The sequence below is a fragment of the Salvelinus alpinus genome, chromosome 26 (genome assembly GCF_045679555.1).
Source record: "Salvelinus alpinus chromosome 26, SLU_Salpinus.1, whole genome shotgun sequence".
Classification (NCBI taxonomy): Eukaryota; Metazoa; Chordata; class Actinopteri; order Salmoniformes; family Salmonidae; genus Salvelinus; species Salvelinus alpinus.
The window spans coordinates 32,686,900-32,713,486 of NC_092111.1; the positions used below are offsets into that span (position 1 = coordinate 32,686,900).

The 26,587-nt window shown below is 44.4% G+C and overlaps 1 protein-coding gene across 10 annotated transcripts in view; it reads right to left on the bottom strand.

Moving 5' to 3' along the window:
* LOC139555205 (engulfment and cell motility protein 1-like) overlaps positions 1-26,587 on the bottom strand; it is a 177,275-nt gene that overhangs the window by 62,881 nt on the left and 87,807 nt on the right. For 9 of the 10 annotated variants that reach the window (XM_071368810.1, XM_071368805.1, XM_071368807.1 and 6 more), the window contains one exon: positions 12,165-12,301. In XM_071368810.1, coding sequence (XP_071224911.1) covers positions 12,165-12,301 — 137 coding nt within the window. Of the gene's footprint in view, positions 1-2,311; positions 2,820-12,164; positions 12,302-26,587 lie in introns of those variants that run through there. The other variant, XM_071368812.1, reaches the window with a different exon arrangement.

Consider the following 26,587-nt stretch of genomic DNA (forward strand, 5'->3'; position numbering starts at 1 on the left):
CCAGGCCTAATTGCCCAACATCAGTGCCCGACCTCACTAATGCTCTTGTGGCTGAATGGAAGCAACGGCAGCAATGTTCCAACATCTAGTGGAAAGCCTTCCCAGAAGAGTGGAGGCTGTTATAGCAGCAAAGGAGGGGACCAACTCCATATTAATGCCCATGCAATCATGGAATGAGATGTTGGACGAGCAGGTGTTCACAAACCTTCAGTCATGTTGTGTACTAAACACCATTAGAATATACTCAGTGGACACAAGGCCACATCCTAACATGCTAGCACAGCAGCAGGGAGACAATAGGTCAAGGAGGAGGCTTGCCTGCAGCCCAGCACCAGTAATTATCCAGCTCTGTGAGGATTTCTATTTGCATAATCCAACAAGGCCAAACGAGAATAGAGTCTTCCAGACAAAGCAGATTATCCTGGGGGGTAGCTATAGCTACAGTAACCATCTCAAATCAAAATTGTGTTTGTAACATGCACCGAATAAAGCAGGTGTAGACTTACTTACAAACCCTTTCCCAACAACGCAGTTAAATGTAAGAACAATTTTCTAAATAAAAAATGAAATAGTTACACAATTAAATACCATCATCTAATTGTTTTATATATCTGTCAATGACAATATTAAATATTAAATATTTATAAAATTTGTAATGTTAGCAGAGCCTGGTATGATGGATAGTAGTAGTCCATTCCTCTATTTCTAGGAAACTAGATAATGCTAAATATTATTCACAACAATGTGTACTATCGCCACCACTTCCTATGTGGTGTCTGTGTTCAAAAAGATGGCTTCAGAGACATATTTAGGATCTGTGTTCAAAAAGACGGCTTCAGAGAGACATATTTAGGATCTGTGTTCAGAAAGACGGCTTCAGAGAGACATATTTAGGATCTGTGTTCAGAAAGACGGCTTCAGAGAGACATATTTAGGATCTGTGTTCAGAAAGACGGCTTCAGAGAGACAGATGTAGGATCTGTGTTCAGAAAGACGGCTTCAGAGAGACAGATGTAGGATCTGTGTTCAGAAAGACGGCTTCAGAGAGACATATTTAGGATCTGTGTTCAGAAAGACGGCTTCAGAGAGACAGATGTAGGATCTGTGTTCAGAAAGACGGCTTCAGAGAGACATATTTAGGATCTGTGTTCAGAAAGACGGCTTCAGAGAGACATATTTAGGATCTGTGTTCAGAAAGACGGCTTCAGAGAGACAGATGTAGGATCTGTGATTGGGAGCTTTTAATCAGAAGGCTGAGATGGGCTGCTCTAACCTGATTACGCCTCACAGAGTCACAAACACACACACAGGCAGGCTCAGGCTACCCAGCACAGCACTGCCCCATTTGTACTAAGAATATTGCTCTCCTCCTCTCTGCTCTCCTCTCCTCCTCTCTGTTCTGCTCTCCTCTCCTCCTCTCTGCTCTCCTCTCCTCCTCTCTGCTCTCCTTCTCTCTGTTCTGCTCTCCTCTCCTCCTCTCTGCTCTCCTTCTCTCTGTTCTGCTCTCCTCTCCTCCTCTCTGCTCTCCTTCTCTCTGCTCTCCTCTCCTCTCCTCCTCTCTGCTCTCCTTCTCTCTGTTCTGCTCTCCTCTCCTCCTCTCTGCTCTCCTTCTCTCTGCTCTCCTCTCCTCCTCTCTGCTCTCCTCTCTGTTCTGCTCTCCTCTCCTCCTCTCTGCTCTCCTTCTCTCTGTTCTGCTCTCCTCTCCTCCTCTCTGCTCTCCTTCTCTCTGTTCTGCTCTCCTCTCCTCCTCTCTGCTCTCCTTCTCTCTGCTCTCCTCTCCTCCTCTCTGCTCTCGTTCTCTCTGCTCTCGTTCTCTCTGTTCTGCTCTCCTCTCCTCCTCTCTGCTCTCCTTCTCTCTGTTCTGCTCTCCTCTCCTCCTCTCTGCTCTCCTTCTCTCTGTTCTGCTCTCCTCTCCCCTCCGCTCTCCTCCTCTTCGCTCCTCTCTTTCTCTCTGTTCTGCTCTCCTCTCCTTCTCTCTGCTCTGCTCTCCTCTCCGCTCCCCTCCGCTCTCCTCCTCCTCCTCTCCGCTCTCCTCCTCTTCCTCTCCGCTCCTCTCCTCCTCTCTCTGCTCCGCTCTCCTCCTCTCTCTGCTCCGCTCTCCTCCTCTCTCTGCTCCGCTCTCCTCCTCTCTCTGCTCTCCTCTCCGCTCTCCTCCTCTCTGCAGCCAGGCAACAATACAAACCCCCACCTCCCCTCCACTCCTCTCTCCATCCCTCCATTCTAATCAGCAGTCAGCAACCAGAGCCCACTCTCTACTCTCCCTCCCTCTCTAGATGTGGGAAAAGCAAATCGGCCAGTTTCTTGTACTTACATGTAATTGTTAACTCCATGGCTGCAGCTGCTGCGCTCCAGAACGACTGACGGCAAAACCTTGGACGCACTGAGACGAGAGGAGCAGCTAACGAATGCAGCGAGGAAGAGAGAGGGTGAAGGAGAGGGGGTAGAGAGATGGGGGAGGGAGGGAGGGGAAGATGGTCCCCTGGTAAAACGACAGAGTTGTGCTAACAGATTTTAACGGAGCTAGCTGGGTATCTAGCCACGGGCGTGAGGCGCGTCGTTGTGGCGATCGTGGTCACGGAGGGCAATGCTCATCCTCCTGCTAGATGATATCTACCTCCTCTCTCTACTGCCAGTCTGAGAGGACCACCAGGCAGCCCCGTTTATGTTGATCTCAGTGTTTAAGCCCGATTGGGCGCATTCCACGGTGGTATGAGCCAATAGGGTGGCAGCTGAGGAATCACATGGGCTGTGGTGGTGTGGTGTGTGTGTGTGTGTGTGTGTGTGTGTGTGTGTGTGTGTGTGTGTGTGTGTGTGTGTGTGTGTGTGTGTGGGGATGACAGGTTTAGAGACGAGGAGGGGAGGAGGAGACTGAGTGAGAGCCTGTACATCAGAACCCCTCTGCCTGGATGCACAGAGCTGGAGGTTTTCTAGTCGGGAGGCGTAGCAAGCCCCTCATCACACACAGCCGTTTGGATAAAGAGACAGAGGGCTGTCGTACATGACCGTTCTTCGAAATAGACACACACAAGCATGCAGGCACACGCAATCACACACACACCCACACGCATAGAAGAGGCTCCCTTTTTCCAAAGTGGAGCCAGTGTAGTGCAGCGGCAGTAATTGGACTGGAGTTGCTATGGAAACAGAGGAAACAGTTTGTCAGATGGAGTGGAGAGAGAGCAGGACAGAGTAGAGTAGAGCAGAACAGAGTAGAGTAGAGCAGAACAGAGTAGAAGAGAGCAGGACAGAGTAGAGTAGAACAGAGTAGAGTAGAGCAGAACAGAGTAGAGTAGAGTAGAGTAGAACAGAGTAGAAGAGAGCAGGACAGAGTAGAGTAGAGCAGAACAGAGTAGAGTAGAGCAGAACAGAGTAGAAGAGAGCAGGACAGAGTAGAGTAGAGCAGAAGAGAGTAGAACATAGCAGAACAGAGTAGAGTAGAACAATATAGAGTAGAACAGAGTAGTACAGAACAGACTAGAACAGAGTAAAATAGAACAGAACAGAGACCAGAGTAAAAGTTGTATTCTACTATACTCTTTTCTACTCTGTTCTGTTCTACTCCGTTCTAGTAGAAAAGAGTAGAACAGAACAGATTTGAACAGAGTACAAATGGAGTAGAGTAGATCAGAACAGCACACAACAGAGTAGCACACAACAGAGTAGAGTAGAACAGAGCAGAACAGAACAGAGTAGAGTAGAACCGAACAGAGTAGAGAACAGAACAGCACACAACAGAGTAGAGTAGAACAGAGTAGAGAAGAACAGAACAGAGAGAGAAGAACAGAACAGAACAGAGTAGAAGAGAACAGAGTAGAACAGAACAGAGTTGAACAACACCCAACAGAGTAGAGTAGAACAGAGTAGAACAGAGTAGAACAGAGTAGAACAGAACAGAGTAGAGAAGAACAGAGTAGAGTAGAACAGAACAGAGTAGAGAAGAACAGAACAGAGAAGAAGAGTACAGTAGAACAAAACAGAATAGAGCAGAGTAGAAAAGAGCAGAACAGAGCAGAGTAGAACAGAGTAGAACAGAGTAGAACATAACAGAGTAGAAAAGAGCAGAACAGAGCTGAACAGAACAGAGCAGAGTAGAACAGAGCAGAACATAACAGAGTAGAGTAGAACAGAACAGAACAGAGTAGAGTAGAACAGAGTAGAGTGTCAAGCATTACCCAGGCACCCACCTGCTTCTTCTCTAGCTCTCCCTTCTCAAAATAAACGTGAAGGTGAGACTAGAGTAGTTGATTAAATAAACGTGAAGGTGGGACTAGAGTAGTTGATTAAATAAACGTGAAGGTGGGACTAGAGTAGTTGATTAAATAAACGTGAAGGTGGGACTACAGTAGTTGACTAAATAAACGTGAAGGTGGGACTAGAGTAGTTGACTAAATAAACGTGAAGGTGGGACTAGAGTAGTTGACTAAATAAACGTGAAGGTGGGACTACAGTAGTTGACTAAATAAACGTGAAGGTGAGACTAGAGTAGTTGATTAAATAAACGTGAAGGTGAGACTAGAGTAGTTGACTAAATAAACGTGAAGGTGGGACTAGAGTAGTTGACTAAATAAACGTGAAGGTGGGACTACAGTAGTTGACTAAATAAACGTGAAGGTGGGACTACAGTAGTTGACTAGATAAACGTGAAGGTGGGACTAGAGTAGTTGACTAAATAAACGTGAAGGTGGGACTAGAGTAGTTGACTAAATAAACGTGAAGGTGAGACTAGAGTAGTTGACTAAATAAACGTGAAGGTGGGACTAGAGTAGCTGACTTGATAAACGTGAAGGTGAGACTACAGTAGTTGACTAGATAAACGTGAAGGTGGGACTAGAGTAGTTGACTAAATAAACGTGAAGGTGAGACTAGAGTAGTTGATTAAATAAACGTGAAGGTGAGACTAGAGTAGTTGATTAAATAAACGTGAAGGTGGGACTACAGTAGTTGATTAAATAAACGTGAAAGTGGGACTAGAGTAGTTGATTAAATAAACGTGAAGGTGGGACTAGAGTAGCTGACTAAATAAACGTGAAGGTGGGACTAGAGTAGTTGACTAAATAAACGTGAAGGTGGGACTAGAGTAGCTGACTAGATAAACGTGAAGGTGAGACTAGAGTAGTTGATTAAATAAACGTGAAGGTGGGACTAGAGTAGCTGACTAAATAAACGTGAAGGTGGGACTAGAGTAGCTGACTAAATAAACGTGAAGGTGGGACTAGAGTAGTTGACTAAATAAACGTGAAGGTGGGACTAGAGTAGCTGACTAGATAAACGTGAAGGTGAGACTAGAGTAGCTGACTAGATAAACGTGAAGGTGGGACTACAGTAGCCACACCACAAAAGAGAAGAACATGGAGGATGCACAGACAAATAGCCCGTTCCAAATAGCCCCCTATTCTCTTGGTAGTGCACTCCTTTTGACCAGGGCTCTGGTCTACAGTAGTGCACCATTTAGGGAATAGGGTGCCATTTAGGACGCATACAAACCTAACACAAACAGTAGGATAGAAGGATCATGTAAAGAACAGGAAGGGAATGCAGGACAGGATGTGGTTGTAATACCTTTTACACCTTAAAGCAAAATCTGGTATTGATGGAAAAAAAAATTCTGATAAAAAAAAATAGGAATCCTGAAAACGTGAAAACCCCTGCCTGTCTTTGTAAGAAAACGTACCAGACACAACTAATCAATCACTGTTATGATCATTATTTGGTGAGAGTGCTGCTTTTGGAACCAAGGGCTAGAGGAAACATTCTATGACCCACAGACAAACCATGGATGTCACCCATGGCCAGCTGACTACACAAGACAGACAGATGGACATGTCCAGAATGACCATCGGTGACACATGTTCAGAGCCATCTCTATATACAACTCTGCTGCACATGTTTCTCTGGCATAAGAATGACTATGGCCATATGTGCTGATGGGTACATTGTGACTGTTCTCCAGTCTGGCACAGCAGCAGGCTCTAGAGGCGAAAGAAACGCACACCTATTTAGGCGAGGTGCTGGCTAGCGGAGTAGAACACTTTAAAAAAAATAAAGAGAGCGGCACACTCTAGGAGCTCAGATGAAGAAATATTTATGTCCAACATTTCGACAGACAAGCTGTCTTCATAAGGGTATAATGACAAACACTGCAGGTTGACTCATTTATATAGTGTCAAAACACACACACAGGTGTCTGTAATCATGGCCGGGTGTGGCCTGATATCATTGGTTAATTCGCATATATTTAAACAGCATACAAAAAACTAATGGATGGCGTACGATCATAGATACAATTTGGCTACATAAGCCTACAAACATTTACAATTGCAAAATCACAATAATCACAAGAATGGCTTCAGATCAAAGTCTACGTTGAGACCGAAGGGAGCAAGGGTCTTTAAATTAAAGATCCAGGCAGCCTCTCGTTTTAACAATAAATTGTCGAGGTCACCCCCTCTCCTAGGGAGGGTGACATGTTCGATGCCAATATAACATAGAGATGAAATCGAGTGGTTTTCTTCCAAACAGTGGGCCGCAACTGGGTAAGTCCAGTTTTTGCACCTAATGGTGCTACGATGCTCCGAGATACGTAATTTTACTTGCACTTTGTTTTACCCACATAATCTTTTACCACAAGGACAAGTTATAAGATAAATAACTGCCTTAGTGGAGCACGTGATAACACCAGCAGCAGGCTCTAACTGAACCAGAGAGACAGTCTCCATCTCCTAAACAAACACCAGGGAAGTGAGGGATGGTGAGGAGGAGGAAGGAGAGGAGGAAGAGAGGAAGAATGTGGGGAATAATCTATCCCAATTCAATAAAGACTCATTCTCATCCTGTGGAGAGAAAGTGGTGTGTGTTATTGGATATTAGGATTCCTGGCCCAGAGAGGTTTACCAGTCGGGCCCAAGCGAGGACACCTTGTTGGAGGCTGAACTGTCTCATTCCTGCTCCTCTTGTCACGGCTGTTGAAAGGAGAGGACCAAGGTGCAGCGTGGTGAGCGTACATTTTCTTTCTTTTTATCAAAATGACACCAAACAAAACAATAAACACTACAAAAACTAAACGTGAAGCTACAGGCTATGTGCCCTAAACAAAAGTCAACTTCCCACAAACACAGGTGGAAAAAAGAGCTACCTAAGTATGGTTCCCAATCAGAGACAACGATAGACAGCTGTCCCTGATTGAGAACCATACCCGGCCAAAACATAGAAATAGAAAATCATAGAAACACAAACATAGAATATCCACCCCAACTCACGCCCTGACCAAACCAAAATAGAGACATAAAAAGGATCTCTAAGGTCAGGGCGTGACACCTCTGCTGTTCCTATGGGGGGCTCTGCAGGAGTTTCTGCACTATGATGGGGTGTGTGAGGTTTTCATCCCGACATCGATTGACACTGAATTGATTATGACCGAGCTCTCTTCAGAGCCTGGAGAGAAAATGACTGCACCGCAGCATGTTCCTGGGTGTGGCACAGACGTTGTTACTACTAGGGGGGTCTCGAGACAACCCCAGTGTCCACTGTGCATCGTTCGGGAGAGAATGCTCCCTTACCTGCTTCAACAACGGCCCATGCTGGGAAGTTTGTGCCACCACATCGCCAAAACGTTAGTGGGCAGTTTTTAAGGCCAGTGAAAAGTGTTCACTGCCTCGGGGCAACTGCTATGATGTTCCTTTATTTGCGCCGCCAATCTACATTCACCAAATGGACATACCATGTTGGTCAATATGTACCCAATGCTAGTTTGCAATGTGCCATTCTGCCTTGCTGTCACATGTCCATTAGTTTGGGTCGTGTGTGCGTTTAAGGGGGGTGGTTAGAAATACTGAAGCGTAATGATTTCAGTTGAAGGGAAAATGACCACTGTCACGTCCTGATGATGTTTGAAGTTCCTGCTTATGTGAGGAACGTATGGAGCATAATTATTAAATGTCGACACCAGAATAATTCCAATTCCTGACCACTATTTGTTTAATTGTGTCAATTGTTTGGAAATAATTATCAATGACCCGTGAAATATATATTGATCAGTGAAGTTACTGTTAAACCCAACATATTCCACCATTAATTTAGAATGTTTGGTTATGGAAATGTTGATAATTCATTAATTATAATATACTGTCATGACGTTGCCCTGTTGGGTGAGGTTTATGACCCCCCCCCCCCCCCCCCATAAATACCGAAACCTTCTCCCTCCACTCTACAGAATGGACTCATGGAAAGCCCTTTGTTTCCACAGAGAAAGTATGGTAACGTCAAAAGGTTGGGGAATGGAACAATATTTCCCTTTCTCAACCAGTTGAAAGTGTCCATTGGTACTTAAAGAATATGATGTCGGATCAGTCATTGTTTTGGGACATTATTACTGATGATGACATAAACTGTATCTTGGAAAGTCTACACATTCTAGTTATCAGATTCACATGGAATTGTTGAGCAATTTAAATGTTTAAATATGAAACTATTCGTGAAAAGACATTAGTTGAGAACTATGGAACACGCCTCTCTCTCCCCCAGTACAAAAGCCCGTTGACGGACGTCAACCTTAGTTCCAGAAATGTTAGGACTGCTGTCCTGACGTCTAAAATTGTCAATTTCACACTGTGTGTGTCTCAACACACATAAAAACAGCCAGCGAGCTCACTCCTGGCAAAAGGGAGCGGGGATACTAACACACTGAATGAGTGCTTATCCCCAATTATAATGTCACCTTCAGGCAGTATAGTACAGTATACATCCTTATATTACAGGATGATACGGAGGTGCTGAGAGCAGAGTACGGAAGGGGGAAAAGGCACAGGGCTTTGCGAGATGGTGAGATTGGTCAGCATTACCGGACCTAAGTTGGCAAACAAACACATACAGACTTTGCTGTTTCAAAAGAGATGGGTGCCTTTACTGCAATGTTACACAGTGTGTTTGTCCCAAATGGCACCCTATTCCCTAAATAGTGCACTGCTTTTGACCAGAGCCCTATATAGGGAATAGGATGCCATTTGGGACACAGCCAATGACTCACATCATGATGCCTCAAAACAAGACAGGGTGTTGAAGCTACAGAGGAGATTGATGGTTAGTCAATACTGTACACACAACAAATACTACCTCTGTTCCTACAGTAATCTGATGATCTTCTGAAACAGCAACAGCCTATCTTACACTATCCAAACTACCATTCTGCAATTTCATTTGACAACAGGAAAAAAGGAATGTTCATATGATGCTGTGTACAGTACTAGAATACTGATTGGATTGGCTTAGGTTTCCAATATCACGTGGAGTTTACATTTTCTATGCAATCTGACAGTCTGGCAAAGAAACCCACAGAGACAGTGATCGAATCAGACTTCCACAGAGACAGTGACTGAATCAGACTTCCTCAGAGACAGTGACTGAATCAGACTTCCTCAGAGACAGTGACTGAATCAGACTTCCTCAGATGTGTGTGTGTTGAAAAGAAAATGTTTTTATCTGAATAAAACAGCATTTTCTGCCTGTTACTGAAGCCAGGAGTTAAATAAGCAGTGAGACCAACCGACGGAGGAGTTAATGTGTATTTCATGTCAGACAACAATGAAGAATTTAATTTGAAAGCCTGGGGAGATGAGCTCAATTCCCATCCCTCTCAATCACTCCTAAAATAAGACACGCCTCAAGGAAAACCCATCTGGAGATGGGTAGTGCACTACTTTTGATGGGCTTTGGCCAAAAGTAGTGCACTATGTAGGGAATAGGGTATCATCTGGGATGCAGCCACGACTATGCATCTTAAATCAACTTCTGCACATTGAGGCTGGCTTTATATAGGCAGTGGCTACTATAATAACTCACATACAGCCTTATTCTAAAATGGATTCAATTGTTATTTTTTCCCCTCATCAATCTACACACAACACCCCATAATGACATCACAATACCCCATAATGACATCACAGTACCCCGTAATGTCAAAGCAAAAACAAGTTTTTAGAAATGTTTGGGGAAAAAATGAAATATCAAATTTACATAAGTATTCAGACCCTTTACTCAGTACTTTGTTGAAGCACCTTTGGCAGCGATTACAGCCTTGAGTCTTCATGGGGATGACTCTACAAGCTTGGCACACCTGTATTTGGGGAGTTTCTTCTCTGCCAGATCCTCTTAAGCTCTGTCGCTGCACAGCTATTTTCAGGTCTCTCCAGAGCTGTTCGATCGGGTTCAAGTCCGGGCTCTGGCTGGGCCACTCAAGGACATTCAGAGACTTGCCCTGAAGCAACTCCTGCATTTTCTTGGCTGTGTGCTTAGGGTCGTTGTCCTGTTGGAAGGTAAACCTTCGCCCCAGTCTAAAGTCCTGAGCGCTCTGGAACAGGTTTTCATCAAGGATCTTAATTAACTTTTGGTTGGCATTCAGGCCAAAGAGTTCAATCTTGGTTTCATCAGACCAGAGAATCTTGTTTCTCATGGTCAGAGTCCTTTAGGTGCCTATTGGCAAACTTGAAGCGGGCTGTCATACCTTTTACTGAGGAGTGGCTTCCGTCTGTGCATACGTGCATACGTTAGAAAATAAAATTGATGACCTTCTATTAAGATAATCCTGCCAATGTGACATTAAAAACTGTAACATCTTATGTTTCACCGAGACGTGGCTGAACGAAGGAACGGACAATATAGAGCTGGCGGGATTTTCCATGCCCCGGCAGAACAGAGACGCTACCTCTGGTAAGACGAGGGGTAGGGGTGTGTGTCTAATATTAAAGAAGTCTTGAGGTATTGCGTGCCTGAGGTAGAGTACCTTATGATAAGCTGTCAACCAAAAGAGTTATCATCTGCATTATTCGTAGCAGTCTATTTACCACCACCAAGCGAAGCTGGCACTAAGACCGCTCTCAACCAACTCTATAAGGCCATAAGCAAAGAAGAAAATGCTCACCCAGAAGCAGCGCTCCTAGTGGCCTGGGACTTTAATGCAGGCAAACTTAAATCAGTTTGCCCAAATTTTACCAGCATGTCACATGTTCAACCAGAAAAAAAAAAATCCTAGACCACCTTTACTCCACACAAAGCTCTCCCCCGCCCTCCATTTGGCAAATCTGCACCATTGAGAGCATCCTGACCGGTTGCATCACCGCCTTGTATGGCAACTGCTCGGCATCTGACCGTAAGGTGCTACAGAGGGTAGTGTGAACGGCCCAGAACATCACCGGGGCCAAGCTTCCTGCCATCCAGGACCTATATAATAGGCGGTGTCAGAGGAAAGCCCATAAAATTGTCTTAGACTCCAGTCACCCAAGTTATAGACTGTTCTCTCTGCTACTGCACGGCAAGCGGTACTGGAGCGCCAAGTCTAGGACCAAAAGGCTCCTCAAAACCTTCTACCCCCAAGCTATTATTCTGCTGAACAATACATAAAAATCGCTATCGGACAATTTACATTGACCCCCCCTTGTACACTGCTGCTACTCACTGTTAGTTTGTTACCTATGCATAGTCACTTCGCCCCCACCTACATGTACAGATTACCTCAACTAGCCTGTACCCCTGCACACTGACTCGGTACCGGTGCTCCCTGTATATAGCCTCGTTATTGTTATTCTTATTATGTTACTTTTTATTATTACTTTTTATTGTAGCCTACTTGGTAAATATTTTCTTCTTCTTGAACTGCACTGTTGGTTAAGGGCTTGTCAGTAAGCATTTCACGGTAAAGTCTACACTTGTTGTATTCGGCGCGCGTGGCAAATAAAGTGACTAATTTGAAGAATATCAAATATTGTGTTAATAAAGGGTCTGAATATTTTCCGAATGCACTGCATGTCCAGACCGGAAAACACCACTTGACATGAGACATAATACACCACAGTAGCATTCCTGTACGAGCTGACAAATCACATAAAAGAAAGAAAGCCCTACTGGATCTGCAGGATTTTGTTCAAGCCCTAAACAAACACACCTGTTTCAGCTAATCAAGGTCCTGAGGAGCAGCTGATTAGTAGAATGGTCCGGAGAATAATCCTGCAGCAGGGTAGCTCTCCAGAAAGAGGGTTAGCTACCCCTGCAGAAGTATTACCCTTTGAAAATGAATACCATTTGCCATTTTAGTGGCCCCAGGCGGGAATCGAACCCATGATCCTGACATTGCAGGCGCCATACTTTAGTAACTGAGCCACAAAGTCCAACCTCACCTTGTTGAAGTCTTCGCTGGTGGCCCTCATCTCCTTCCAGGTCTTGTTGAGCAGCTGGATGCAGATGCAGAAGAACTCTTCGAAGGAGCGGTCGTGGGTGAAGAACATGGGGTGGAAATCATGACAGTTCTCACTGGCTGCGAAGACAGAGGTAGAGAAGAGGGTACAGATAGAACATGTGTTTTAGAGAGAGGAAAGGAGGGTACAGTCAGAACATGTGTTTTAGAGAGAGGAGAGTACAGTCAGAACATGTGTTTTAGAGAGAGGAGAGGAGGGTACAGTCAGAACATGTGTTTTAGAGAGGAGAGGAGGGTACAGTCAGAACATGTGTTTTAGAGAGGAGAGGAGGGTACAGTCAGAACATGTGTTTTAGAGAGAGGAGAGGAGGGTACAGTCAGAACATGTGTTTTAGAGAGGAGAGGAGGGTACAGTCAGAACATGTGTTTTAGAGAGAGGAGAGTAGGGTACAGTCAGAACATGTGTTTTAGAGAGAGGAGATGAGGGTACAGTCAGAACATGTGTTTTAGAGAGAGAGAGAGGAGGGTACAGTCACAACATGTGTTTTAGAGAGAGGAGAGGAGGGTACAGTCAGAACATGTGTTTTAGAGAGGAGAGGAGGGTACAGTCAGAACATGTGTTTTAGAGAGAGAGAGGAGGGTACAGTCAGAACATGTGTTTTAGAGAGGAGAGGAGGGTACAGTCAGAACATGTGTTTTAGAGAGAGGAGAGGAGGGTACAGTCAGAACATGTGTTTTAGAGAGGAGAGGAGGGTACAGTCAGAACATGTGTTTTAGAGAGGAGAGGAGGGTACAGTCAGAACATGTGTTTTAGAGAGGAGAGGAGGGTACAGTCAGAACATGTGTTTAAGAGAGGAGAGGAGGGTACAGTCAGAACATGTGTTTTAGAGAGAGGAGAGGAGGGTACAGTCAGAACATGTGTTTTAGAGAGAGGAGAGGAGGGTACAGTCAGAACATGTGTTTTAGAGAGAGGAGAGTACAGTCAGAACATGTGTTTTAGAGAGAGGAGAGGAGGGTACAGTCAGAACATGTGTTTTAGAGAGAGGAGAGTACAGTCAGAACATGTGTTTTAGAGAGAGGAGAGGAGGGTACAGTCAGAACATGTGTTTTAGAGAGAGGAGAGTACAGTCAGAACATGTGTTTTAGAGAGAGGAGAGGAGGGTACAGTCAGAACATGTGTTTTAGAGAGGAGAGGAGGGTACAGTCAGAACATGTGTTTTAGAGAGAGGAGAGGAGGGTACAGTCAGAACATGTGTTTTAGAGAGAGAGAGGAGGGTACAGTCAGAACATGTGTTTTAGAGAGAGGAGAGGAGGGTACAGTCAGAACATGTGTTTTAGAGAGAGGAGAGGAGGGTACAGTCAGAACATGTGTTTTAGAGAGAGGAGAGGAGGGTACAGTCAGAACATGTGTTTTAGAGAGAGGAGAGGAGGGTACAGTCAGAACATGTGTTTTAGAGAGGAGAGGAGGGTACAGATCAGAACATGTGTTTTAGAGAGAGGAGAGGAGGGTACAGTCAGAACATGTGTTTTAGAGAGAGAGAGGAGGGTACAGTCAGAACATGTGTTTTAGAGAGAGGAGAGGAGGGTACAGTCAGAACATGTGTTTTAGAGAGGAGAGGAGGGTACAGTCAGAACATGTGTTTTAGAGAGAGAGGAGGGTACAGTCAGAACATGTGTTTTAGAGAGGAGAGGAGGGTACAGTCAGAACATGTGTTTTAGAGAGAGGAGAGGAGGGTACAGTCAGAACATGTGTTTTAGAGAGGAGAGGAGGGTACAGTCAGAACATGTGTTTTAGAGAGGAGAGGAGGGTACAGTCAGAACATGTGTTTTAGAGAGGAGAGGAGGGTACAGTCAGAACATGTGTTTAAGAGAGGAGAGGAGGGTACAGTCAGAACATGTGTTTTAGAGAGAGGAGAGTACAGTCAGAACATGTGTTTTAGAGAGAGGAGAGGAGGGTACAGTCAGAACATGTGTTTTAGAGAGAGGAGAGTACAGTCAGAACATGTGTTTTAGAGAGAGAGAGAGGAGGGTACAGTCAGAACATGTGTTTTAGAGAGGAGAGGAGGGTACAGTCAGAACATGTGTTTTAGAGAGAGAGAGGAGGGTACAGTCAGAACATGTGTTTTAGAGAGAGGAGAGGAGGGTACAGTCAGAACATGTGTTTTAGAGAGAGGAGAGTACAGTCAGAACATGTGTTTTAGAGAGAGGAGAGGAGGGTACAGTCAGAACATGTGTTTTAGAGAGAGGAGAGGAGGGTACAGTCAGAACATGTGTTTTAGAGAGGGGAGAGGAGGGTACAGTCAGAACATGTGTTTTAGAGAGGAGAGGAGGGTACAGATAGAACATGTGTTTTAGAGAGAGGAGAGGAGGGTACAGTCAGAACATGTGTTTTAGAGAGAGAGAGAGGAGGGTACAGTCAGAACATGTGTTTTAGAGAGAGAGAGAGGAGGGTACAGTCAGAACATGTGTTTTAGAGAGAGGGAGAGGAGGGTACAGTCAGAACATGTGTTTTAGAGAGGAGAGGAGGGTACAGTCAGAACATGTGTTTTAGAGAGGAGAGGAGGGTACAGTCAGAACATGTGTTTTAGAGAGGAGAGGAGGGTACAGTCAGAACATGTGTTTTAGAGAGGAGAGGAGGGTACAGTCAGAACATGTGTTTTAGAGAGAGAGAGGAGGGTACAGTCAGAACATGTGTTTTAGAGAGAGGAGAGGAGGGTACAGTCAGAACATGTGTTTTAGAGAGGAGAGGAGGGTACAGTCAGAACATGTGTTTTAGAGAGGAGAGGAGGGTACAGTCAGAACATGTGTTTTAGAGAGAGGAGAGGAGGGTACAGTCAGAACATGTGTTTTAGAGAGAGGAGAGGAGGGTACAGTCAGAACATGTGTTTTAGAGAGAGGAGAGGAGGGTACAGTCAGAACATGTGTTTTAGAGAGGAGAGGAGGGTACAATCAGAACATGTGTTTTAGAGAGAGGAGAGGAGGGTACAGTCAGAACATGTGTTTTAGAGAGGAGAGAGGAGGGTACAGTCAGAACATGTGTTTTAGAGAGGAGAGGAGGGTACAGTCAGAACATGTGTTTTAGAGAGAGGAGAGGAGGGTACAGTCAGAACATGTGTTTTAGAGAGAGGAGAGGAGGGTACAGTCAGAACATGTGTTTTAGAGAGAGGAGAGGAGGGTACAGTCAGAACATGTGTTTTAGAGAGGAGAGGAGGGTACAGTCAGAACATGTGTTTTAGAGAGAGAGAGAGGAGGGTACAGTCAGAACATGTGTTTTAGAGAGGAGAGAGGAGGGTACAGTCAGAACATGTGTTTTAGAGAGGAGAGGAGGGTACAATCAGAACATGTGTTTTAGAGAGGAGAGGAGGGTACAGTCAGAACATGTGTTTTAGAGAGGAGAGGAGGGTACAGTCAGAACATGGGGTGGAAGTCATGACCTTTCTCACTGGCTGAAAGGACAGAGAAAGAGAGGAGAAAGGATGGTAAGCCTTGAGTTTGAGAGATAAATTGTGACATGTTTGACATGTGATGTTCTCTCTACAAGAGACTTTGACACTGGATGTTTGGATTTTAGGTGGGAAACGCAATTATCGAAAGATCTTGCAACAATTTACAGGTCGGCTGGCAAATGCTCAAGTTCGGCATTACATTTTTAGGTTTTAAGGCGGCATTTGCAAATGAGAACTTGTTCTCAACTAGCCTACCTGGTTAAATAAAGGTGAAATAAAATAAAATAAATAAATAAAATCAGGGGATCTGAGGTTTAAAGGCCTGAGACTGAACCCGCCTTTAATTAAATGAAGATCTCTTGCATGATAATCTATACATACATAATCCCTGAGGTTATGAGAACAAAGACATATCAACCCCGGTTATCAAACCAAGGCTAACTAACCCCTAGCCTGGCACGGAGGCAATTAGCAAACACCGTTCCGCTGAATTTTTTCACAACGCTTTATATCTGCATACTTGTATTTTAGATTCACTTGTCTTTCATTTTTTATTCACTGATGTTGCATCCCTGAATTTCAGCGTCTAAGACTGCCATGTGAGTACCGGGAACACGAACTTCAACTGGACTACGTCCCAAATGGCACCCTTTTCCCCAAAAAGTGCACTACTTTGGACCAGGGCCCAAAGGGCCACTCTAATCTAAAGTCAGTGGTATAAGAGCCATCAGTACAGAGATTCCCCATGGGCCCAGATATACAGTAGCTATACACATGTTGCCCCCTTATGATGAACTAAGGCACTTCCATCCAGTTGATTATAGAATGAAAGCGATGGTGGGGGCACACACTGAAAGCGATGGTGGGGGCACACACTGAAAGCGATGGTGGGGGCACACACTGAAAGCGATGGTGGGGGCACACACTGAAAGCGATGGTGGGGGCACACACGCTCGGCTCACGTTCCAGCCATACTTCAATACCCACATGGATGGCTGACTCATTCCTACACAGTTTGGACATGTAGAGGTTTAAGTAGTGGGTGTATGCGTGTGTGAGAGCGCGGTACCGGAGCGCCATGTCTATGTCCAAAAGGCTCCTGAACAGCTTCTACCCCCAAGCCATAAGACTGCTGAACAACTAATCAAATGGCCACCCGAACTATTTACATTGACCCCCCTTTGTTTTTACACTGCTGCTACTCGCTGCTTATTATCTATGCATGTTCAAATTACCTCGACTAACCTGTACCCAAGCACATTGACTCGGTACCGGTACCCCATTTATATAGCTATGTTACTGTTATTTTATTGTGTTACTTTTTTTAATGAGCTGAAATAAAAGATCCCCGAAATTTTCCAGATGCACAAAAAGCTTATTTCTCTCAAATTGTGTGCACAAATGTGTTTACATCCCTGTTAGTGAGCATTTCTTATTTGCCAAGATAATCCATCCACCTGACAGGTGTGGCATATCAAGAAGCTGATTAAACAGTATGATCATTACACAGGTGCACCTTGTGCTGGGACTTGAAAGGCCACTCTAAAATGTGCAGTAGTGTCACACAACACAATGCCACAGATGTCTCAATTTTCGAGGGAGCGTGCAATTGGCATGCTGACTGCAGGAATGTCCACCAGAGCGGTTGCCAGAGAAATGAATGTATATTTTAGAGAATTTGGCAGACCACGTGTAACCATGCCAGCCCAGGACCTCTACATCCGGCTTCTTCACCTGCGGTATCATCTGAGACCAGTCACCCAAACAGCTGATGAAACTGAGTATTTCTGTCTGTAATAAAGCCCTATTGTGGGGGGAAAAATCATCCTGATTAGCCCCTGTCAAGCCATGTGAAATCCATAGATTAGGGTCTAATGATGCTTTTTATTTGTATTCGTTTTTTTTTACCCCTTTTTGACCCCAATTTCGTGATATCCAATTGGTAGTTACTGTCTTGTCCCATCGCTGCAACTCCAAGTCGCACTGCTTCTTGACACACTGCTCGCTTAACCCGGAAGCCAGCTGCACCAATGTGTCGGAGGAAACACTGTCCAACTGGCGACCGTGTTTGCGTAAATGCGCCCGGCCTGCCACAGGAACCGCCAGAGCTCAATGAGACAATAACATCCCGGCTGGCCAAACCTTTCCCTAACCTGGACGACACTGGGCCAATTATGCGCCAACTCATCGGTCTCCCGGTCGCGGCCGGCTGCGACACAGCCTGGCATCGACTCCGGGTCTGTAGTGACGCCTCTAGCACTGAGATACAGTGCCTTAGACCGCTGTGATATAGCCTGGATCTGTAGTGACGCCTCTAGCACTGAGATACAGTGCCTTAGACCACTGTGATATAGCCTGGATCTGTAGTGACGCCTCTAGCACTGAGATACAGTGCCTTAGACCACTGTGATATAGCCTGGGTCTGTAGTGATGCCTCTAGCACTGAGATACAGTGCCTTAGACCACTGTGATATAGCCTGGATCTGTAGTGACGCCTCTAGCACTGAGATACAGTGCCTTAGACCGCTGTGATATAGCCTGGGTCTGTAGTGATGCCTCTAGCACTGAGATACAGTGCCTTAGACCGCTGTGATATAGCCTGGGTCTGTAGTGATGCCTCTAGCACTGAGATACAGTGCCGTAGACCGCTGTGATATAGCCTGGGTCTGTAGTGACGCCTCTAGCACTGAGATACAGTGCCTTAGACCACTGTGATATAGCCTGGGTCTGTAGTGATGCCTCTAGCACTGAGATACAGTGCCTTAGACCACTGTGATATAGCCTGGGTCTGTAGTGATGCCTCTAGCACTGAGATACAGTGCCTTAGACCGCTGTGATATAGCCTGGGTCTGTAGTGACGCCTCTAGCACTGAGATACAGTGCCTTAGACCGCTGTGATATAGCCTGGGTCTGTAGTGACGCCTCTAGCACTGACATACAGTGCCTTAGACCAATGTGATATAGCCTGGGTCTGTAGTGACGCCTCTAGCACTGAGATACAGTGCCTTAGACCAATGTGATATAGCCTGGGTCTGTAGTGACGCCTCTAGCACTGAGATACAGTGCCTTAGACCGCTGTGATATAGCCTGGGTCTGTAGTGACGCCTCTAGCACTGAGATACAGTGCCTTAGACCGCTGTGATATAGCCTGGGTCTGTAGTGATGCCTCTAGCACTGAGATACAGTGCCTTAGACCGCTGTGATATAGCCTGGGTCTGTAGTGACGCCTCTAGCACTGAGATACAGTGCCTTAGACCGCTGTGATATAGCCTGGGTCTGTAGTGATGCCTCTAGCACTGAGATACAGTGCCTTAGACCGCTGTGATACAGCCTGGGTCTGTAGTGACGCCTCTAGCACTGAGATACAGTGCCTTAGACCAATGTGATACAGCCTGGGTCTGTAGTGACGCCTCTAGCACTGAGATACAGTGCCTTAGACCGCTGTGATACAGCCTGGGTCTGTAGTGATGCCTCTAGCACTGAGATACAGTGCCTTAGACCAATGTGATACAGCCTGGGTCGCTAGTGACGCCTCTAGCACTGAGATACAGTGCCTTAGACCGCTGTGATATAGCCTGGGTCTGTAGTGACGCCTCTAGCACTGAGATACAGTGCCTTAGACCGCTGTGATATAGCCTGGGTCTGTAGTGACGCCTCTAGCACTGCGATACAGTGCCTTAGACCGCTGTGATACAGCCTGGGTCTGTAGTGACGCCTCTAGCACTGCGATACAGTGCCTTAGACTGCTGTGATATAGCCTGGGTCTGTAGTGACGCCTCTAGCACTGCGATGCAGTGCCTTATATTGCTGTGCCACTCGGGAGGCCCCTGATGAATTTATTTGAATTGACTGAATTTCCTTATATGAACTGTAACAATTGTTGAAATTGTTGCGTTTATATTTTTGTTCAGTTAACATTACACATTTCCCTCTCTCTGTTCAATTTGTCTGGTTGCATGTGCCAGATGGCAGCCTTCTATTCTGGTTATTCTTGGGCTCCCTAGTCTGCCTGCCTACAGACACAGTTCACAGGGAAAGTTCTCAATGATCCAGAACGTGGAACACACACTATGGGCCTTTTCTGTTGTTAACATTTCCACATGCATCTACAACAGAGACGAGACTAAGAGTTATTCTCCTGTACTGTGTGAGAGGTTGAAGGCTCTGAATACTGTACGACTCTGATGGGAGGCTGTGTGAGAGGTTGAAGGCTCTGAATACTGCACGACTCTGATGGGAGGCTGTGTGAGAGGTTGAAGGCTCTGAATACTGCACGACTCTGATGGGAGGCTGTGTGAGAGGTTGAAGGCTCTGAATACTGTACGACTCTGATGGGAGGCTGTGTGAGAGGTTGAAGGCTCTGAATACTGTACGACTCTGATGGGAGGCTGTGTGAGAGATTGAAGGCTCTGAATACTGTACGACTCTGATGGGAGGCTGTGTGAGAGGTTGAAGGCTCTGAATACTGTACGACTCTGATGGGAGGCTGTGTGAGAGGTTGAAGGCTCTGAATACTGTACGACTCTGATGGGAGGCTGTGTGAGAGGTTGAAGGCTCTGAATACTGTACGACTCTGATGGGAGGCTGTGTGAGAGGTTGAAGGCTCTGAATACTGTACGACTCTGATGGGAGGCTGTGTGAGAGGTTGAAGGCTCTGAATACTGTACGACTCTGATGGGAGGCTGTGTGAGAGGTTGAAGGCTCTGAATACTGTACGACTCTGATGGGAGGCTGTGTGAGAGGTTGAAGGCTCTGAATACTGTACGACTCTGATGGGAGGCTGTGTGAGAGGTTGAAGGCTCTGAATACTGTACGACTCTGATGGGAGGCTGTGTGAGAGGTTGAAGGCTCTGAATACTGTATGACTCTGATGGGAGACTGTGTGAGAGGTTGAAGGCTCTGAATACTGTACGACTCTGATGGGAGGTTTCATGTGGTGATTAAAGGGAATGGCTCCTTCCTTCTACCTTGTTTCTCACTTGTTCTCATCCTTTTTCCTCCCTTGTTTCCCCTCCTGTCCTCAGCCAATGGTGTGGCCAGAGAGCTAATCTAACTGTTTCCTGAGGGAACTCCATTAAACTCCATTAGACTGCATTACATACACTGGGAGGCAGAAATCACTGTGTGTTTATTGGGTTACCGGATTCATCATAAACTCCCCACCGAGAGTGAAATCTGGTTTCTCAGCTCAATCCATCTACAGTGCCTTCAGAAAGTATTCATACTCCTTGAATTATTCCACATTTTGTTGAGTTACAGCCTGAATTTAAAATTGATTAAATATACTGTATATATTTCCCTCACACATCTACACACAATACCCTGTAACGACAAAGTGAAAACATGTTTTTAGAAATATTTAATTTACATACAGTACCAGTCAAAAGTTTGGACACACCTACTCATTCAAGGGTTTTTCTTTCTTTTTACAATGTTCTACATTGTAGAATAATAGTAAAGACATCAAAACTATGAAATAACACATGGAATCATGTAACCAAAAAAGTGTTAAATATATCAAAATATATTTTATCTTTTAGGTTCTTCAAAGTAGCCATCCTTTGCCTTGATGACAGCTTTGCACACAGGTTAAGTGTGCCTTGAATTCCAAATAAATCACTGACAGTGTTACCAGCAAAGCACTCCCCACACCATCACAACTCATCCTCCATGCTTCATGGTGGAAACTACACATGCAGAGATCATCCATTCACCTACTCTGCTTCTCACAAAGACATGGCGGTTGGAACCAAAAATCTCAAATTTGGACTCATCAGAACAAAGGACAGATTTCCACAGGTCTAATGTCCATTGCTTGAGTTTCTTTATATTTGATATTCTTCAAAGTAGTCACCATTTTCCTTGATGACAGCTTTGCAAACTCTTGGCATTCTCTCAACCAGCTTCATGAGGTAGCCACCTGTAATGCATTTCAATTAACAGGTAAGCCTTGTTAAAATGTATTTCCTTCTTAATGCATTTGAGACAATCAGTTGTGTTGTGACAAGGTAGGGGTGGGGTGATATGCAGAAGATAGCCCTATTTTGTAAAAGACAAAGTCTATATTATGGCAAGAACAGCTCAAATAAGCAAAGAGAAACGACAGTCCATCATTACATTAAAGACATTAAAGTTTCTTCAAGGGCAGTTGCAAAACCATGAAGCTCTATGATGAAACTGGCTCTCATGAGGACCGCCACAGGAAAGGAAAAACAGAGTTACCTCTGCTGCAGAGGATAAGTTCATTAGAGTTACCAGCCTCAGAAATTTCAGCCCAAATAATTGCTTCCCAGAGTTCAAGTAACAGACACATCTCAACATCAACTGTTCAGAGGAGACTGTGTGAATCAGGCCTTCATGGTCGAATTGCTGCAAAGAAACCACTACTAAAGGACACCAATAAGAAGAAGAGACTTGCTTGGGCCAAGAAACCTGAGCAATGGACATTAGACCGGTGGAAATATGTCCTTTGGTCTCATGCAACATTTGCCCATTATTATTTTCAAAATTCTTCAAACTCTGTTGTTGATCATTTCTAGACAACCATTTTCAGGTCTTGACATAATTGATTTAAGTCAAAACTAACTCAGCCACTCAGGAACATTCACGGTCTTCTTGGTAAGCAACTCCAGTGTTTTAGGTTATTGTCCTTCTGAAAGGTGAATTAATCTCCCAGTGTCAAGTGGAAAGCAGACTGATCCAGGTTTTCCTCTAGGATTTTGCCTGTGCTTAGCTCCATTCCGTTCATTTTTTTATCTTGAAAAACTCCTAAACTTTAAAGTCACCATTGGCCTCATGAAGAAATCCCTGAGCTGTTTCTTTCCTCTCCAGCAACTGAGTTAGGAAGGATGGCAGTATCTTTGTAGTGACTGGGTGTATTGATACACCATCCAAAGTATAATTAGTAACTTCACCATGCTCAAAGGAATATTCAATGTCTGCTTTTAAAAAACAAATGTTTTTGACCATCTACCTATAGGTGCCCTTCTTTGCGAGGCATTGGAAAACCTCCCTGGTATTTGTGGTTGAATCTGTGTTTGAAATTCACTGCTCGACTGAGGGAGCTTACAGATAATTGTATGTGTGTGGTACAAGGTTTGAGGTAGTCATTCAAAAAACATGTTAAACACTATTGTTGCACACAGAGTGAGTCCATGCAACTTATTATGTGACCTGTTAATCAAATGTTCACTGCTGAACTTATTTAGGCTTGCCATAACAAAGGGGTTACATACTTTTCCGATTTTTATTTTTAATAAATTTGTAAACATTTCGAAAAACATAATTCCACTTTTACATTATGGGGTATTGTGTGTAGGCCAGCGAGAAAAAAACTCTCAATTGAATCCAATTTAAATTCAGGCTGTAACAAGAGCATTTTTAAAAAGTCAAGGGGTGTGAGAATACTTTCTGAAGGTGTTGTACATTCTTCAGTGATATTGCGACTAACACCTTAGACAAGAAAATTTCGATTTTGTAATATTTCAAATCAGCAAGGAAACTTGTAGGACTTTTTATGTAGGTAAGGGTAAAGCGACTATGCATAGATAATAAACAGCGAGTAGCAGCAGTGTAAAAAAACAATACAAAAATGGGGTAGCTTTTTGATGAGCTGTTCAGCAGTCTTATGGCTTGGGGTTAGAAGCCTTTTGGACCTCCGCTCTCAACACACTGGGACAGGGTGGCTGCAGAGCTGCAGTCCTGGAGCTCTCTACTTTGTGATGCATCCTGGAGTGTATTCAGTCATGTGAAATGTTCGGAACATGGCAGATAGAAATAGAATGAATAGAGCCGACACGATATCCTATTCAATCCAAAAAAAAAAAAACATGTTCTACACAATACTTTTCTATGTTCTGTAACATCCTCCCTCCCACTACCCCCAACAGCGCATGGACACACCTGAGGTGACATTTGCTGGCATGTTCAGAACATGGTTATAACATGTTCATAACATGTTCATAGTTTCTGAACAACCTGACCTTTCCATCCCCATGCAGAGAAGTAATTTTTTTCTTCACTTTGTATTATTCATACAGTTACTCTCCAACTAGGGTAATGTCTCCTGAATGGTAACTGAATATTTAAATCTAACCAACAATTCTCCCACGCTGAACAAATAATTGAAGAGATAAAGAATTAAATCTGGGCCATTCTACACGTGACAAGCGATATGATGACAAAACATCTGAACTCTGTTAAGAGGGAGAATATGGCCTGCAAGGGAAGTGAGCAGCCAATGTGAGAACTGGTAATGACCTTTGTATTGAAGTTACAAGTTACACCCCAAAGTCTTGATTCTTACAACACTTGATACATTTAGATTTGTAATGGGTGTGTCACAACATAATGAATGGAACAAATACATTACTGTATAGCACAGTGTTACATAGGCAGTAACGCCCAACACATTACTGCATAACACAGTATTACCATAAGCAGTAACGCCCAACACATTACTGCATAACACAGTGTTACCATAAGCAGTAACGCCCAATACATTACTGCATAACACAGTGTTACCATAAGCAGTAACGCCCAACACATTACTGCATAGCAGTGTTACATAAGCAGTAACGCCCAATACATTACTGCATAACACAGTACTACATAAGCAGTAACACCCAATACATTACTGCATAACACAGTGTTAAATAAGCAGTAACGCCAAATACATTACTGCATAACACAGTGTTAAATAAGCAGCAATGCACAAACAGAATGGAACACTGTGATTTGTAAATATACAGTTTAAATCCGACAGACCCAAATATCCTGGGACATTGGTAGACTATTTGACTATTTCCCTTCAGTCAGTTCTGTGTGTGCGCGGTCCGTCCCTCTTTTTCTCCAAGAGGTTAGACTCGAACAGAAATAAGACCATATAGCGACGTTCTCTAAAGAACAAACGGCCATCAATCTTCTAAACTGTCATCAAGGCAATGGGTGACTACTATGAAGAAAGTCAAATATAAAATAGATTTTGATTTGTTTAACACTTTTTTGGTTACTACATGATTCCATATGTGCTATTTCATAGTTTTGATGTCTTCACTATTATTCTACAATGAGTAGGTGTGTCCAAAATTGACTGGTACTGTGTGTATATATATATATATATAGTTGAAGTCGGAAGTTTACATACACTTAGGTTGGTGTCATTAAAACTCGTTTTTCAACCACTCCACAAATTTCTTGTTAACAAACTATAGTTTTGGCAAGTCGGTTAGGACATCTACCTTGTGCATGACACATGTCATTTTTCCAACAATTGTTTACAGACAGATTATTTCACTTATAATTCACTGTATCACAATTCCAGTGGGTCAGAAGTTTACATACACTAAGTTGACTGTGCCTTTAAACAGCTTGGAAAATTGCAGAAAATTATGTCATGGCGTTAGATGCTTCTGATAGGCTAATTGACATAATTTGAGTCATTTGGAGGTGTACCTGTGAATGTATTTCAAGGCCTACCTTCAATCTCAGTGCCTATTTGCTTGACATCATGGGAAAATCAAAAGAAATCAACCAAGACCATAGAAGAAAATTGTAGACCTCCCCAAGTCTGGTTCATCCTTGAGAGCAATTTCCAAACGCCTGAAGGTACCACGTTCATCTGTACAACCAATATTACGCAAGTATAAACACCATGGGACCACGCAGCCGTCATACCGCTCAGGAAGGAGACGCATTCTGTCTCCTAGAGATTAATGTACTTTGGTGCGAAAAGTGAAAATCAATCCCAGAACAACAGCAAAGGACCTTGTGAAGATGCTGGAGGAAACAGGTACAAAAGTATCTATATCCACAGTAAAACGAGTCCGACTAAACTTCCGACTTCAACTGTAATTGCAAAAGGGTTTTCTAATGATCAATTAGCCTTTTAAAATGATAGACTTGGATTAGGTAACACAACGTGCCATTGGAACACAGGAGTGATGGTTGCTGATAATGGGCCTCTCTACGCCTATGTAGATATTCCATTTTAAAAAATCAGCCGTTTCCAGCTACAATAGTCATTTACAATATTAACAATGTCTACACTGTATTTCTGATCAATTTTATGTTATTTAAACGGACAAAAAAAAAATGCTTTTCTTTCAAAAACAAGGACATTTCTAAGTGACCCCAAACTTTTGAACGGTTATGTGTGTGTATATATATATATGTATGTATGTATGCCACAACCCATCTCCTATCTATCCTCAGCTGTGACTGGGTGGTCTGGGCCCTGGAGGTCTCCTTTCTATCCTCAGCTGTGACTGGGTGGTCTGGGCCCTGGAGGTCTCCTATCTATCCTCAGCTGTGACTGGGTGGTCTGGGCCCTGGAGGTCTCCTATCTATCCTCAGCTGTGACTGGGTGGTCTGGGCCCTGGAGGTCTCCTATCTATCCTCAGCTGTGACTGGGTGGTCTGGGCCCTGGAGGTCTCCTATCTATCCTCAGCTGTGACTGGGTGGTCTGGGCCCTGGAGGTCTCCTATCTATCCTCAGCTGTGACTGGGTGGTCTGGGCCCTGGAGGTCAAAGGTCGCTGTAATCTCAGAGACTTCTGTTTGATTTAAAGGCGGGTCACGAAGGCTTCAGAACATTGACGCCTGTCTGGACATAGCTAATTAGAGCTCAACAGACAGAGCAAACACGAGCCACACAGATGTGACCACGGAGGGGAGAGGTGACAGACAGGGAGAGAGAAAGGAGAGGAAGAGGGGGTAGAAAGGGAGGAAGGGAGAGAGTGTGTGTCTGGGTGTTGGTGTGTGCGAGAGAGAGCGAGAGAGAGGGAGCGAGCATAAATGTGTGTGTGAGAGAAGGTAAAAGACAGAGTGTGTGGGACCTGCAGGCAGAGAACCTTCCTGACATCTGTCTGAGCCCAGTGAGATTAAAGGGAGAGAGAAACAAGAGGAGGAACACAGAGAGGAGGAACACAGAGAGGAGTCCCCTTGGAGCGAGGGAGGGAACCA